This window comes from Schistocerca serialis, chromosome 3 (genome assembly GCF_023864345.2).
Source record: "Schistocerca serialis cubense isolate TAMUIC-IGC-003099 chromosome 3, iqSchSeri2.2, whole genome shotgun sequence".
NCBI lineage: Eukaryota > Metazoa > Arthropoda > Insecta > Orthoptera > Acrididae > Schistocerca > Schistocerca serialis.
The window spans coordinates 361,973,371-361,989,584 of NC_064640.1; the positions used below are offsets into that span (position 1 = coordinate 361,973,371).

At 40.3% G+C, this 16,214-nt stretch overlaps 1 protein-coding gene across 6 annotated transcripts in view; it reads right to left on the reverse strand.

The window, feature by feature from the left end:
- Window positions 1-16,214, reverse strand: part of LOC126470170 (pumilio homolog 3-like) — a 195,593-nt gene that overhangs the window by 24,075 nt on the left and 155,304 nt on the right. For all 6 annotated transcript variants that reach the window (XM_050097812.1, XM_050097815.1, XM_050097813.1 and 3 more), the window contains one exon: window positions 641-786. In XM_050097812.1, the coding sequence (XP_049953769.1) occupies window positions 641-786 (146 nt within the window). The remainder of the gene's footprint in view (window positions 1-640; window positions 787-16,214) is intronic.

Consider the following 16,214-nt stretch of genomic DNA (forward strand, 5'->3'; position numbering starts at 1 on the left):
TGCAGCTGAAACTGTGCAGTGGTGCAGAGTACTAAATAAAAGGATATTTCAATGTATGTAATGACAACAACTGCAGAAGATTGTTGTCATTCCAAAAATAAATGCAAGTTTTCACAGTGGCTAACACTTGGTACAAATCTGTGAAGTCCTACATCAGTTTTATAAACTCAAATATGCTGTGATGTACAATTAACTGTTTGCCTTAAAAGTTAAGAGAATAACTACATTTGTGGCAGCCACACACTTATGTATCAAAAGTCTTTGGTTTGTATGCAATGTTCAGTCCGCCCCCCCCCCCCCCCTCTCAATGTAGCACATAAATTATAACTGTGCCTCACGTTGTTTTGTACATCCCCCAAGATCCCTTTACTTACATACCTGAATATATATGAGCAGATACCAGCAGTAACTGCACTTGAAGGCAAACAAGTTTGCTGCTTATATTCCTTTGTCATTAGCTGCACATACAAACATTAGCGACTAGCCATCGCAAGTGAGATTTCTTACCTAAAAATTAAAAACAACCTTTTTCTTTTAACAACAACTGCTTCCATCATGACCATGATTTTGTCCTCAAGCATGTCTACCATTTTTCTGGACCTCCCGCAAATGCAGCAAAATATTACATTTTACCACTCACCTTTGCTGACACAAATTGCTTCATAACACAACACAGTTCGACGACCATCAGATATCCAGTAGGATAGATCAGTGTTGATATCTTCCAAAAGAGGATTAATGAAGGGTTCTAAAAGCTCTGCATGTCTTACTTCATCAGACTTCTTCCTAAAAAACACAAAATATAATGTAATTATGAGAAAATTACAAATAGGAAAATAGTGCAATACACCTGAAAACAGAAGTGATGCATGTTGTTGTAAGTGCCTTGGAATCTCAATTTGATATTTTTTGTAACCATTCCATTAATCACCAGCCAAACCACCACACATACTAGGAGTATGTTTATTCACCGTTTTTATTGTCACAAATCTGACAAATCCCACTATGAATTCTAAAATATTCTGAGTAACTCGTATGATACTTATGACACATAGTTACTATGAAGTAACTGTATATGTGCAAGAACTTACACAAAGTCAGCGTGAAATAAAATAGAAAGAATGGGTCATTAATAGCGTCCACGGAACAAATACCAATACCGTGACAACATTTTGAAATGTTATCAGCTTCATCATTTTTCATTTAAGAAAATGGTAATTAATGCTTTCTAATCTGTATGTGGTGTAGCGGCACACATTTACATCTACATCTACATTTACATCTACATTTATACTCCAAAAGCCACCCAACGGTGTGTGGCGGAGGGCACTTTACGTGCCACTGTCATTACCTCTCTTTTCTGTTCAAGTCGCGTATGGTTCACGGGAAGAACGACTGTCTGAAAGCCTCCGTGCACGCTCGAATCTCTCTAATTTTACATTCGTGATCTCCTCGGGAGGTATAAGTAGGGGGAAGCAATATATTTGATACCTCATCCAGAAACCCACCCTCTCGAAACCTGGTGAGCAAGCTACACCGCGATGCAGAGCGCCTCTCTTGCAGAATCTGCCACTTGAGTTTGCTAAACAACTCCGTAACGCTATCACGGTTACCAGATAACCCTGGGACGAAACACACCGCTTTTCTTTGGATCTTCTCTATCTCCTCCGTCAACCCGATCTGGTACGGATCCCACACTGATGAGCAATACTCAAGTATAGGTCGAACGAGTGTTTTGTAAGCCACCTCCTTTGTTGATGGACTACATTTTCTAAGGACTCTCCCAATGAATCTCAACCTGGTACCCGCCTTACTAACAATTAATTTTATGTCATCATTCCACTTCAAATCGTTCCGCACGCATACTCCCAGATATTTTACAGAAGTAACTGCTACCAGTATTTGTTCCGCTATCATATAATCATACAATAAAGGATCCTTCTTTCTATGTATTCGCAATACATTACCTTTATCTATGTTAAGGGTCAGTTGCCACTCCCTGCACCAAGTGCCTATCCGCTGCAGATCTTCCTGTATTTCGCTACAATTTTCGAATGCTGCAACTTCTCTGTATACTACAACATCATCCGCGAAAAGCCGCATGGAACTTCCGACACTATCTACTAGGTCATTTATATACATTGTGAAAAGCAATGGTCCCATAATACTCCACTGTGGCACGACAGAGGTTACTTTAACGTCTGTAGACGCCTCTCCATTGATAACAACATGCTGTGTTCTGTTTGCTAAAAACTCTTCAATCCAGCCACACAGCTGGTCTGATATTCTGTAGGCTCTTACTTTGTTTATCAGGCGACAGTGCGGAACTGTATCGAACGCCTTCTGGAAGTCAAGGAAAATAGCATCTACCTGGGAGCCTGTATCTAATATTTTCTGGGTCTCATGAACAAATAAAGCGAGTTGGGTCTCACAGGATCGCTGTTTCCGGAATCCATGTTGATTCCTACAGAGTAGATTCTGGGTTTCCAAAAACGACGATACGCGAGCAGAAATCATGTTCTAAAATTCTACAACAGATTGACATCAGAGATATAGGTCTATAGTTTTGCGCATCTGCTCAACGACCTTTCTTGAAGACTGGGACTACCTGTGCTCTTTTCCAATCATTTGGAACCTTCCGTTCCTCTAGAGACTTGCGGTGCACGGCTGTTAGAAGGGGGGCAAGTTCTTTCGCGTACTCAGTGTAGAATCGAATTGGTATCCCGTCAGGTCCAGTGGACTTTCCTCTGTTGAGTGATTCCAGTTGCTTTTCTATTCCCTGGACACTTATTTCGATGTCAGCCATTTTTTCGTTTGTGCGAGGATTTAGAGATGGAACTGCAGTGCGGTCTTCCTCTGTGAAACAGCTTTGGAAAAAGGTGTTCAGTATTTCAACTTTACGCGTGTCATCCTCTGTTTCAATGCCATCATCATCCCGGAATATCTGGATATGCTGTTTCGAGCCACTTACTGATTTAACGTAAGACCAGAACTTCCTAGGATTTTCTGTCAAGTCGGTACATAGAATTTTACTTTCGAATTCACTGAATGCTTCATGCATAGCCCTCCTTACGCTAACTTTGACATCGTTTAGCTTCTGTTTGTCTGAGAGGTTTTGGCTGCGTTTAAACTTGCTTTCGCAGTAGTTTCCTAACTTTGTTGTTGAACCACGGTGGGTTTTTCCCGTCCCTCACAGTTTTACTCGGCACGTACCTGTCTAAAACGCATTTTACGATTGCCTTGAACTTTTTCCATAAACACTCAAAATTGTCAGTGTCGGAACAGAAATTTTTGTTTTGATCTGTTAGGTAGTCTGAAATCTGCCTTCTATTACTCTCGCTAAACAGATAAACCTTCCTCCCTTTTTTTATATATTCCTATTTACTTTCATATTCAGGGATGCTGCAATGGCCTTATGATCACTGATTACCTGTTCTGCGCTTACAGAGTTGAAAAGTTCGGGTCTGTTTGTTATCAGTAGGTCCAAGATGTTATCTCCACGAGTCGGTTCTCTGTTTAATTGCTCGAGGTAATTTTCGAATAGTGCACTCAGTATAATGTCACTCGATGCTCTGTCCCTACCACCCATCCTAAACATCTGAGTGTCCCAGTCTATATCTGGTAAATTGAAATCTCCACCTAAGACTACAACAGGCTGAGAAAATTTATGTGAAGTGTATTCCAAATTTTCTCTCAGTTGTTCTGTCACTAATGCTGCTGAGTCGGGAGGTCGGTAAAAGGAGCCAACTATTAACCTAGCTCGGTTGTTGAGTGTAACCTCTACCCATAATAATTCACAGCAACTATCCACTTCTACTTCACTACAGGATAAACTACTACTAATAGTGACAAACACACCACCACCTGTTGCATGCAATCTATCCTTTCTAAACACCGTCTGTGCCTTTGTAAAAATTTTGGCAGTATTTATCTCTGGCTTCAGACAGCTTTCTGTACCTATAATGATTTCAGCTTCGGTGCTTCCTTTCAGCGCTTGAAGTTCCGGTACTTTACCAATGCAGCTTCGACAGTTTACAATTACAATACCGATTGCTGCTTGGTCCCCGCATGTCCTGACTTTGCCCCGCACCCTTTGAGGCTGTTGTCCTTTCTGTACTTGCCCGAGGCCATCTAACCTAAAAAAACTGCCCAGTCCATGGCACACAACCCCTGCTACCCGTGTAGCAACTTGCTGCGTGTAGTGGACTCCTGACCTATCCAGTGGAACCCAAAACCCCACCACCCTATGGTGCAAGCCGAGGACTCTGCAGCACACACGGCCGCAGAACCGTCTCAGCCTCTGATTCAGACCCTCCACTCGGCTCAGTACCAAAGGTCCGCAGTCAGTCCTGTCGACGATGCTGCATATGGTGAGCTCTGCTTTCATCCCGCTAGCGAGACTGGCAGTCTTCACCAAATCAGATAGCCGCCGGAAGCCAGAGAGGATTTCCTCCAATCCATAGCGACACATATAATTGGTGCCGACATGAGCGACCACCTGCAGATGAGTGCACCCTGTACCCTTCATGGCATCTGGAAGGACCCTTTCCACATCTGGAATGACTCCCCCCGGTATGCACATGGAGTGCACATTGGTTTTCTTCCCCTCTCTGGCTGCCATATCCCTAAGGGGCCCCATTACGCGCCTGACGTTGGAGCTCCAAACTACCAATAAGCCCACCTTCTGCAACTGCCCGGATCTTGCAGACTGAGGGGCAACCTCTGGAACAGGACAAGCAGCCACGTCCGGCGGAAGATCAGTATCAGCCTGAGACAGAGCCTGAAAACGGTTCGTCAGACAAACTGGAGAGGCCTTCCGTTCAGCCCTCCGGAATGTCTTTCGCCCCCTGCCACACCTCGAGACGACCTCCCACTCTACCACAGGTGAGGGATCAGCCTCAATGTGGGCAGTATCCTGGGCAGCCACAGTCATAGTCCGATTGGGGGATGCGTGGGACGAGCTGGCCATCCCCGACAAACCCCCATCCGGACCCCCACAGTGATGCCCATTGGCAAAAGCCTCAAGCTGTGTGACCGAAGCCAACACTGCCTGAAGCTGGGAGCGAAGGGATGCCAACTCGGCCTGCATCCGAACACAGCAGTTGCAGTCCCTATCCATGTTAAAAACTGTTGTGCAAAGAACGTCTGAATTAATCTACAGAGAGCACAAACAATTCGACACAAAATTTAAACCGTTATTAAAATACAAGATTGCCTAATAGGTGCAGTAATGCTGCTACTTGCGCACTGATGACACACTGCTCGGCGGCGGAAGGAGACTACACGATTTTACACTATTCAGGTACTAAGACCCGATGCTACACTCTCAAATACTATAATACGCCCGAAATTTATGAATTAAAGAATGCAAGTACCAAAAACACGCAAAGAAATTAAGAATTAAACTATGTAACAAATAAGTGAGCTAAGATTATACGACTTGCTGCTGGCAGCTGCTTATCCAACGGCGGCAGAGAGCACACTTAGGAAGCTGCAAAATTTGTCTCAGTTGCTTTGATGCCCTGCGGAACACATTCCCATGCTGGGAAGCATGCCATATGTCATGCTGTGCTCAGTTGCTGTTTCAGGCCTAGTCTCATGAGTACACTTAGTCTCAATTATATGTCGACACAGAAATTAATAAAAACTTTATAAAGCCTTTCAAGATAACAATATTTAGCTGTTTTACGAGTTTCAGTTTCACACTTGAAGTAATTTCAGAAATATTAAAGTAGCCAAAGAAAACTAAAGTTTATAACTTCCAGTTACATTCAACATTGAGACACTTTAAAATGTTTTTGTACGTACATCAAATGACGGCAAAACTCAATACTTAGCTACCAAAATAATTAATTACATAACATTTTGTTTAACAGACTAAATTACATAATGTTCTTGGCTCTTGCAAAAAGCAATTATTTTTTAGTTAGTTTGATATTATTATTTTGGTCTGTTATGCTCTCTTAGTGACAGAACGAATGCAGCATCTATGTGAAGCAGGAATCACTGAAACTGTGAATGTCTACGAGAGAGAGAGAGAGAGAGAGAGAGAGAGAGAGAGAGAGATAGGAGTAGTAGTAGTAGTAGTAGTAGTAGTCTGATTGTGCAGCCTTCATGTGAGTCATACACGTGGCAGGGAGAGGTGGGGGGGTGGGAATGCTAATTGTATTGTAGCCAGTTTTCTGTATTGTATAAATATAAAATTGACTTCAATCCTTTTGACACTTAGAGATGTGCTTAATTTCATTTTATTTGTTTTTGGGGAATATGTTTTATATGTAATTGCACCTAAATTGATTTCGAAATGGGGACTGATCCAAGTCATGAGAATGCAATGTACAGCTGATTGGCTACTATGTTATTCGGCCAGTCCGAGATGAGATCTTTCACTCTCTATGGTACTGGGAGACGAATTTAGCATGAGTCAGGAGAATTTTGTAGTCAGCTCTTGTAATGAAAGATCAAGTAGCTCAGAGCTATAAACATTTCCATTAAAACTGTGCAATAGTGGTCCTTTGATGAATATGTATAAGTTTATGGTCATTTGTGGATCATGTCTATGCAAATTTTGGACTTTTTTTTAGAGACAACTGAGACCTGAGTATAAATTCTGCAGTGCCTGCTGTGTAGTAGTAATAACATACTTTCAGAGTCCAAAAGTGATGATCTACATAACATCTGAGTGACCATTTAAAACTATTAAACACCACGAGTTCTTTTTACAAAATGAATTTTTCACTCTGAAGCAGAGTGTTAAACTTCCTGGCAGATTAAAACTGCACGTCAGACTGAAACTCAAAACACTTGACTGCAAAAGGCAAAGGTCCCAAGCTCAAGTCTTGGTCCAACACAAAGTTTTAATCTGCCACAAAGGTTTAATTATTAACTGATTAAAAGTGCAGTTCTTTCAGAATCAGGTCTGAGTTAAGCATTAAACTGGCTACTAGGGAGACAGAGAAAATGTGTTGTAGATGTGGAAGGATTAATAAATACTATGCTTATTGTTGTTCTCTCATTTCTGGAACTATATGCTAGGATAGACTTCGTAGCACATTTGTCTGCACGAAATGCAAAAACAAGATAGATGGTTTGATGTAAGGACTTCTCCTCTTCATTTAGTATTTACACACAGACCTGGAAACATTAACTTACTTCAACAGCATAATACAATTAAATAAATCAATGCACACATGTAATGCAGCTAATGTTTTACAGATTTTCTTTACTAAGAAAATTACACTGCTTCAGGATAGGCCATGCTTCTGAAAAACTCACTCCCATTTTAGTAGGAGGGCAGAGTATTAACTGTGCCACCACTGTGCACTTACCGTATTTACTCAAATCCAAGCAGCACTTTTTTCCCAGTTTTTGTAATCCAAAAAACCGCCTGCGGCTTAGAATCGAGGGCAAAGTATGCGGAAGTTCTGAAAAATGTTGGTAGGTGTCGCCACAACTAACTTCTGCCGTCAAATACATGTAGCGCAACACAGGTATGCTTTGCAGGCACAAAGATAAATACTGGCGCCAAAACCTCTGCGTCAGTAAATAAATTAAAAGAAAAGGTAGAAGAATGTAAACATTATGCCATGTATTCTTTCATGTTTGCTGCTATCTCATTTAAATCTGGTCTGTCTAATAAACTACGAAACTAGAGTGAGACAACAGCAAACGCGGAAGAATATACATATCATGTCATGTTTATATTCGTATTATTCTTATGCTGAATAGTGATACAGTCAGAAATGAAGCACGGCAACTGACTAGATTTTTAAATAAAAGATGACTTTAATTTCTGTGCAGAATGTAATGTACTAAAGAGGCGTCTGCAAAGATTTTCAAACGGAGAAAAATTTTCGCTAAACTCTCGTTCAGGACATCATCTATCATATGCAGTCTACTATTTGGTTCTTGTTGATCATTATCAAAGAAAACAGCAGTGTAAGTAACAACAAAAAGCAGTCTCTTGCCATTGTTTCACTTATGAGACAATTCCTCTCTTTTTTTTTATTGTAAGACATGTGCGCACACAAAAGCAAGCCTTGCCACGAGCGGCAACAGGTCGTGAACACTCATTATCAGAATGCGACAAACAATGCATGATACAGTACAATAATGCATTTTCAGCTTAGAGTGACGTAAACACCTATAACAAAAAGAACGGCACTTATCAGATCAAAGCAAAATAAGCAATCGATTCAAACCACATGAATCACGTGAAAAAGGAAGGGTACCCGTATAAATATGGACGGAGCGCCTGACACATAGCATTGGCTACTTGGTAAAGCTTAACTGTCAAGCTTACGACTCGAACCAAACTACTGTAGCTGTATCTTCATCCGTTCGACCTCAATTGTGTTTCACGTTACAATGGACCAACTTTGTTTTGATTTGGAGGGGTAGTCTAAAACTTTTCTCTTACCTTGAATTTCGAGTCTCAAATTTCAGGAGCGGCTTAGATTCGGGAAAAATTTTTTTCCTTGATTTTGAGTCTCATTTTTCAGGTGCGGCTTGGATTGGAATGCGGCTTAGATTCGAGTAAATACGGTACTCCCCAAATTTGTTACAAGTAACAAAGCACCATTAACTACTCAATTACTTAATCAGAAATTCACATAATGTTTTTGTAATGGCATCAAACATTGTACTTTTTAATATCTACCTCCACATCTACATGTACAGTCCGTAAGCCATACCACAGCTAGTCATTCCCTTCCTTATCCCATTCTTAAATGGACCAAGGAAAAAACGTCTATCTATATGCTCCCATATGAGCCCTAATTTCTGTTATCTTGTCTTCATAGTCCTTTGGCAATCGTAAAATGCGTTTTAGACAGGTACGTGCCGAGTAAAACTGTGAGGGACGGGAAAAATCCACCGTGGTACAACAACAAAGTTAGGAAACTACTGCGAAAGCAAAGAGAGCTCCACTCCAAGTTTAAACGCAGCCAAAACCTCTCAGACAAACAGAAGCTAAACGATGTCAAAGTTAGCGTAAGGAGGGCTATGCGTGAAGCGTTCATTGAATTCGAAAGTAAAATTCTATGTACCGACTTGACAGAAAATCCTAGGAAGTTCTGGTCTTACGTTAAATCAGTAAGTGGCTCGAAACAGCATATCCAGACACTACGGGATGATGATGGCATTGAAACAGAGGATGACACGCGTAAAGCTGAAATACTAAACACCTTTTTCCAAAGCTGTTTCACAGAGGAAGACCGCACTGCAGTTCCTTCTCAAAATCCTCGCACAAACGAAAAAATGGCTGACATCGAAATAAGTGTCCAAGGAATAGAAAAGCAACTGGAATCGCTCAATAGAGGAAAGTCCACTGGACCTGACGGGATACCAATTCGATTCTACACAGAGTACGCGAAAGAACTTGCCCCCCTTCTAACAGCCGTGTACCGCAAGTCTCTAGAGGAACGGAAGGTTCCAAATGATTGGAAAAGAGCAAAGATAGTCCCAGTCTTCAAGAAGGGTCGTCGAGCAGATGCGCAAAACTATAGACCTATATCTCTTACGTCGATCTCTTGTAGAATTTTAGAACATGTTTTTTGCTCGCGTATCATGTCATTTCTGGAAACCCAGAATCTACTATGTAGGAATCAACATGGATTCCGGAAACAGCGATCGTGTGAGACCCAACTCGCCTTATTTGTTCATGAGACCCAGAAAATATTAGATACAGGCTCCCAGGTAGATGCTATTTTTCTTGACTTCCGGAAGGCGTTCGATACAGTTCCGCACTGTCGCCTGATAAACAAAGTAAGAGCCTACGGAATATCAGACCAGCTGTGTGGCTGGATTGAAGAGTTTTTAGCAAACAGAACACAGCATGTTGTTATCAATGGAGAGACGTCTACAGACGTTAAAGTAACCTCTGGCGTGCCACAGGGGAGTGTTATGGGACCATTGCTTTTCACAATATATATAAATGACCTAGTAGATAGTGTCGGAAGTTCCATGCGGCTTTTCGCGGATGATGCTGTAGTATACAGAGAAGTTGCTGCATTAGAAAATTGTAGCGAAATACAGGAAGATCTGCAGCGGATAGGCACTTGGTGCAGGGAGTGGCAACTGACCCTTAACATAGACAAATGTAATGTATTGCGAATACATAGAAAGAAGGATCCTTTATTGTATGATTATATGATAGCGGGACAAACACTGGTAGCAGTTACTTCTGTAAAATATCTGGGAGTGTGCGTACGGAACGATTTGAAGTGGAATGATCATATAAAATTAATTGTTGGTAAGGCGGGTACCAGGTTGAGATTCATTGGGAGAGTGCTTAGAAAATGTAGTCCATCAACAAAGGAGGTGGCTTACAAAACACTCGTTCGACCTATACTTGAGTATTGCTCATCAGTGTGGGATCCGTACCAGGTCGGGTTGACGGAGGAGATAGAGAAGATCCAAAGAAGAGCGGCGCGTTTTGTCACCGGGTTATTTGGTAACCGTGATAGCGTTACGGAGATGTTTAATAAACTCAAGTGGCAGACTCTGCAAGAGAGGCGCTCTGCATCGCGGTGTAGCTTGCTCGCCAGGTTTCGAGAGGGTGCGTTTCTGGATGAGGTATCGAATATATTGCTTCCCCCTACTTATACCTCCCGAGGAGATCACGAATGTAAAATTAGAGAGATTATTAGAGCGCGCACGGAGGCTTTCAGACAGTCGTTCTTTCCGCGAACCATACGCGACTGGAACAGGAAAGGGAGGTAATGACAGTGGCACGTAAAGTGCCCTCCGCCACACACCGTTGGGTGGCTTGCGGAGTATCAATGTAGATGTAGATGTAGATACATGAAATGGACATTGACAGTGGTAGAATCTTCTGCAATCAGCTGCAAATGTTGGTTCTATAAATTTTCTCAATAATGTTTCAAAAAAGAAAATCATCTTCTCTACAGGGGTTCCCATTTGAGTTCAGAAAGCATCTCCATGATACTTACATGCTGACTGAATATACCAGTAAAAAATCTAGCAGCACACCTTTGAATTGCTTTAATGTCATCTGTAATTTGACCTGGTGGAATCCCAAGCACTCAAGCAGTACTCAACAGTGGGTGGCAGTAGTGTTCTATACATTGTCTGCTCTATAGGTGAGCTACACTTTACTAGAACCTCCCAATAAACTTATGTCAGCCATTCATCTTTACAACTACTGACCTGATATGCTCGTTCCATTTCATATTGATTTGGAACATTATGCCTAGATATTTAAATGACATGACTGTGTCAAGCAGCACACACCTAACACTGTAACCAAACGTTACGAGGTTCTTTTTCCTATTCATCTGCATCAACTTACAGTTCTCTACATTTAGAGAAAGCCGTGATTCATCACATCAAATAGAAACTGTGTCCAAGTCATCCTGTATCCTCATACAGTCACACGACGATATTTTCCTGTACACCACAGTGTCAGCAGCAAATCAAAAGACTGCTGTTCACTATATCCATCACATCATTTACGTACATAGAGAACAAGACTGGTCACATCACATTTCCCTGGGGCACTCCTGACAATGTGTTTGGTTCTACTGCCTAAGAAGTCTTCAAGCCACTCACGTATCTGGAAATGTATTCTGTATGCAGTGGGGCACTGTGTCAGACACTTTCTAGAATCTTGGAAGATGGAATTGGCAATGGTTAGCATGATATCGTGCAGGAAAAGGGAATACTGAGTTTTGAATGAGCCATTCTTCCTAAATCTGTGTTGATTAGTGGATAGAATCTTTTGTGTCTCAAGGAAATATATTATATTCAAACTCAGACTATGCTCAACAATTCTGCAGCAAACTGATGTTAAGGATATTAATCTGTAATTTTGTAGATCGTTCTTTTAGCCCTTTTATTTACAGGAGCCACCTGCGCTTTTTCCGCTCAGCTGGTTCTCTGTACTGAGCAAGGGATTTGCAATAAATGCAAGCTATGTAAGGGGCCAATACTGAGAAGTACTCTCTGTAAAACCGAATTGGGATTCCATCCAGAGCTGATGATTATTTTCTTTTCCCCGAAACCATTAAGTTGCTTCTCAATGCCAAATCGGCCGTGCCCTTTCAAAGGAACCATCTCAACATTTGTCTGAAGCAATTTTGAGAAATCATGGAAAACCTAAATCAGGAAGGCCGGACGCGGGTTTAAACCGTTGTCCTCCCGAATACGAGTCCAGTGTGCTAACCACTGCACCAGCTGAGTCCAGTGTGCTGACCACTGCACCTGCTCGCTCAGTCATGAGGAAGGTTTATGTATGTAAGCATTTCTTGCAAATTAGCTGAACTATGAAGAGTTTAAGTCAGTTGTTGCTGTGAAAATGATGTCACAGGCCTCTAGCAGTGAATGGCAGACTTTCTGGAAGCAGAGCTCTGTGCAGAGAAATGCAGTCACTGCCAAACAGAGTGTGCATGAAGGCCCTGCTTTCTTTGATGTAACAGCAACAGGCGAAATACGTTCAGTGCGCTCAATATTTATGCCCTTCACATTTTCAGATATTATTTGTTTGGCATTTTGAAATTATATGAGAGCGTAGTAAAAGAATCTCCATTGGCGAGAAAAAGACATAGGCCTTTTATGATCACAAAAAAGTATTATGATATGTTAACTGCATTTTGTGGTCAGTAATGTATAACCTAAAGTCAATCATCTGAAAAGTAGTAGCACTGCTCATAAACACCAGTGGATTTGTGAGCTTCTTAAAGAAGGAAGCAGACACAGATACAATCTTCTTGACACCTTACCTTGCGGATGACTACTGAAGTTTTCAAAATACTTCTACAGATGATTGGTTTATGCATAAAAAAAAAAGATGAAGTTCTATTTCCATTGCAGTGAGTTACTTCACTTCAAAGTACCGTAATAAATATGACCAACAATGAAAAGATAACTATTTCATCACCAAGCTGTGATATGAGACTATAAAATGCTAAAGAATCAAATAGTTTTCCTGAATAGTTTCCCTCCTATGAATTGAGAACAACTGCACAGCAAAAAAACATGTTAAAAATCTGTTGTTTTTAATTTTTTAATACAAAGAGTAAAACATTTTCCAAAATATTACTTCAGTATATGATGCAGCTTTGCTTGGTTTACACAGGGAAACGTTTTCAGGAGTGCAGCAGATGACTCAACTTGCAGCTTTCTGCTTCCCCTGAATCAAACCTAGACGCGGACATGATTCTCTGCATGAAAGGGTGAACACGTCTGCCACAAAGAGTCTGCGACAAAGAATTGTGGCAATGAGGGTGAACGATGAATTAATGCATACTAAGCTTTGCAAGCAGAGCATTATCATGGGCTACACATCTAGACCAGGTATTTTTTTTAATTTGTTCTCTTATTTTCTTTGTGATCTCTGGATATGATCTACTCAACCAGCGACCGACACACGATATGCTACAAATTACAAGACGTGTTCAATCACGCACACACACATGTACCCATGATTCATATATAATAGTTGTACTGGCTGTGAAGAGATTAATTTTAAAATCATAATGTACTTCCATCATTGCCACGAGATGTCAGTCCAAACGGCAGTTAAATAGGAACAGGTAACATTAATACTTGGAAGCTTTCCTGGCATGTGCTGCTTAAATTGTTTAAGTTCTATGAAACAGATGATATTCAGCAACCTAATGTTGTTTTCTGAATTTTATCCGTAACTCTATGCAGGAGCTCATAAATAAAATTACCACTACATCAGATGAGGCATCCAGTCCATGCAAAGCCGATGTGTGCCATTAGTTCCTTCTGAAGGAGTTGTTGCTAATCACTATAAAGTGTTCTGAAATGAATGAGTGCTTTTTTACAGAAACATGTATATGTTTAATATCACCTGTAAAGCTAACTTGATACAGACTCCACAACCTTGAGCAGCACTCTAGTACACACTGCACAAATGTTTCGTAAGAAATATCTTTTGTATACAAATCGTAGTGCCCCAGTATCCTACCATTGAATGGAAGCCTACAATTTGATTTACCCTCTTCATACCTCTACTTAATGTTACTCCCAAGTATTCGGGCTGCATGACTGACTCTGCCTATGACTAGTCAATTTGTAGTCACAGGCCACTACACTGTTACTATCATGACACGCACAACCTTACATTTGTTTGTATTAGTAGCTAATTGTGAGTCTATGCAACATACCGGTATTTTGGCAAGAACTAACTGGAGATCACTAAAATTCTATCAGATAAAATTGCCAAACAGATAACTGAAGCATTTCTAAAAAAAAAAAAGTCTAAAATCACAATTATTCCTACCCATTTAAATCAGTAACATATAACACAAATAGCAAAGGTTTTATTACACTTCTCTAGGCTAAAACAGATTGTGCTTCTCTGACAGTTTACATTTTACAAGAAATTTCAATCACATTGCTGAAAATTTTTCCTCAATTATACACATTACAGTCACAGTGTTCCTTAATCCATTATCGAGAAAGTCATGGCAATTTCAATGAATTCATAAACCTAGTTAGATATCCCATATGAACACACTTTTTTAATAGGCTCAGGCGTGACATTGAATCAAAAGTTTGTGAAACAAACATTAAATCCACCAAGTTACCTCTGCCTATGGCACTTATGACACAATGTGTAAAGTGCATAAGTCAGGTTCTGTATAGTCAGTGTTTTGGGAATCTGTAGTGGTCTCAGTAGAGACACTGTTTTCCAGGCACATCACTATGTTTGAACTTAAGTTGTTTTCTCAAATACTGCTACCAACACATGAGTGATACAGGACAGAAGTTCTGTGGATTAATTCTGTCCTCTTTTGTATGAGTGGTTGTGCACATTTATGGTCAAGAGATGACCTAATTCAGTTCTGGATCTTGTATAAAGCTTGCTGGGGACTCAGTTGAGCCATTTGAGTTTTAACATTTTTGGGTGTTTTTTTGAATATCACTAGTACTGATTGATAGGTAATTCATCTACGCAGGAAGAAAGCCGTTGCATGGTGGCAAGATTCTTTGATTTTCCTTTGTGAAGGAATACCTGAAGACCAAATTAATCATTTTGATTTTCATTTTACTACTATTTATTCAATTCCCTGGCTTGCTAAAAAGTATCTAAAGACTTATTTTTGTGCCATCTGATAACTGGATCCCAGTCTGTAGTTTCTAACTGCTGTATGACATACACAGATAATGGTCCATTAAAATGTGGAAGACTGGTAAAATGACAATGTAAAATATTAACACAGGAGCTGCTGCAATTATATTTTACATGTCCTTTTGGCAGTTACACACATTTTAATGGACCACTAGCTGCAATTTGTTGCATTTTTGCATGACTCTGTGAAGGAGGACACTCAATAAGACTATGTGGTGGCACTCAACTCACGAGTAGCTAATTTGTGCTGGTAGAAATGACTTTGATCATCAAATTATAAGCCAGTGTCTTGAGTTTACTTTCAGACCTTGTTGCAATATCTCATACAGCCATAAGAAACTACTGATGATGATCTAATTGTTACATGAGAACATTAAACACAGCAGTTCCATTCATGTTCTTCAACAGTATCAGACTGGGTGTCATCAAACTCTCCTGCCCTTGCCTTGCATTCTCAAACTTTGTACAACAAAATGCAACATTATGTTGCTCAGGCATTGACAACAATCATCCATATTATTCAGTTCCACATTCAGCACATCATTCAACACTTTAAGGAACATAATAATAAACAATTTACACAAAGACAACATTGACAATCAATTAGGTAATTCCTCTTTCCCTCTAGAGCTGAACGAAAGGCAATGTTGTGCCACAGTAGTTAAAAGTGATCTTGTTTTACAATTTTTATGGACAAAACAGTCCCGATACTTTTTTATTCAGCTGTAATGACTAGTTTCAGCTGAATTAGACCATCTTTAGATCTAAAAGTAATATAATAGAGGATAATTGCTAATGCCAGCATTAGCTTGTCGAGTTGTACATACACACACCATTTGGTTGAGTTGTAACGGTGCACACCAGCTGAAACCGATGGTAGCAACCATCTACCTGTATGTGAAGATGACCCAATTTTGCTGAAAGCAGTAATTACAGTTGAATAAAAGAAATCTGGTAGACTATTTTGTTCATTAATTTAGCAGTGAATTTTTCTCCCTCATACGGAAAGCAGACACCAGTGTACATAGAATAGGTTTATAATATACTAGGATTTACAAGAAAAACATATGTTGTTGCTACTCTTGAAATACAG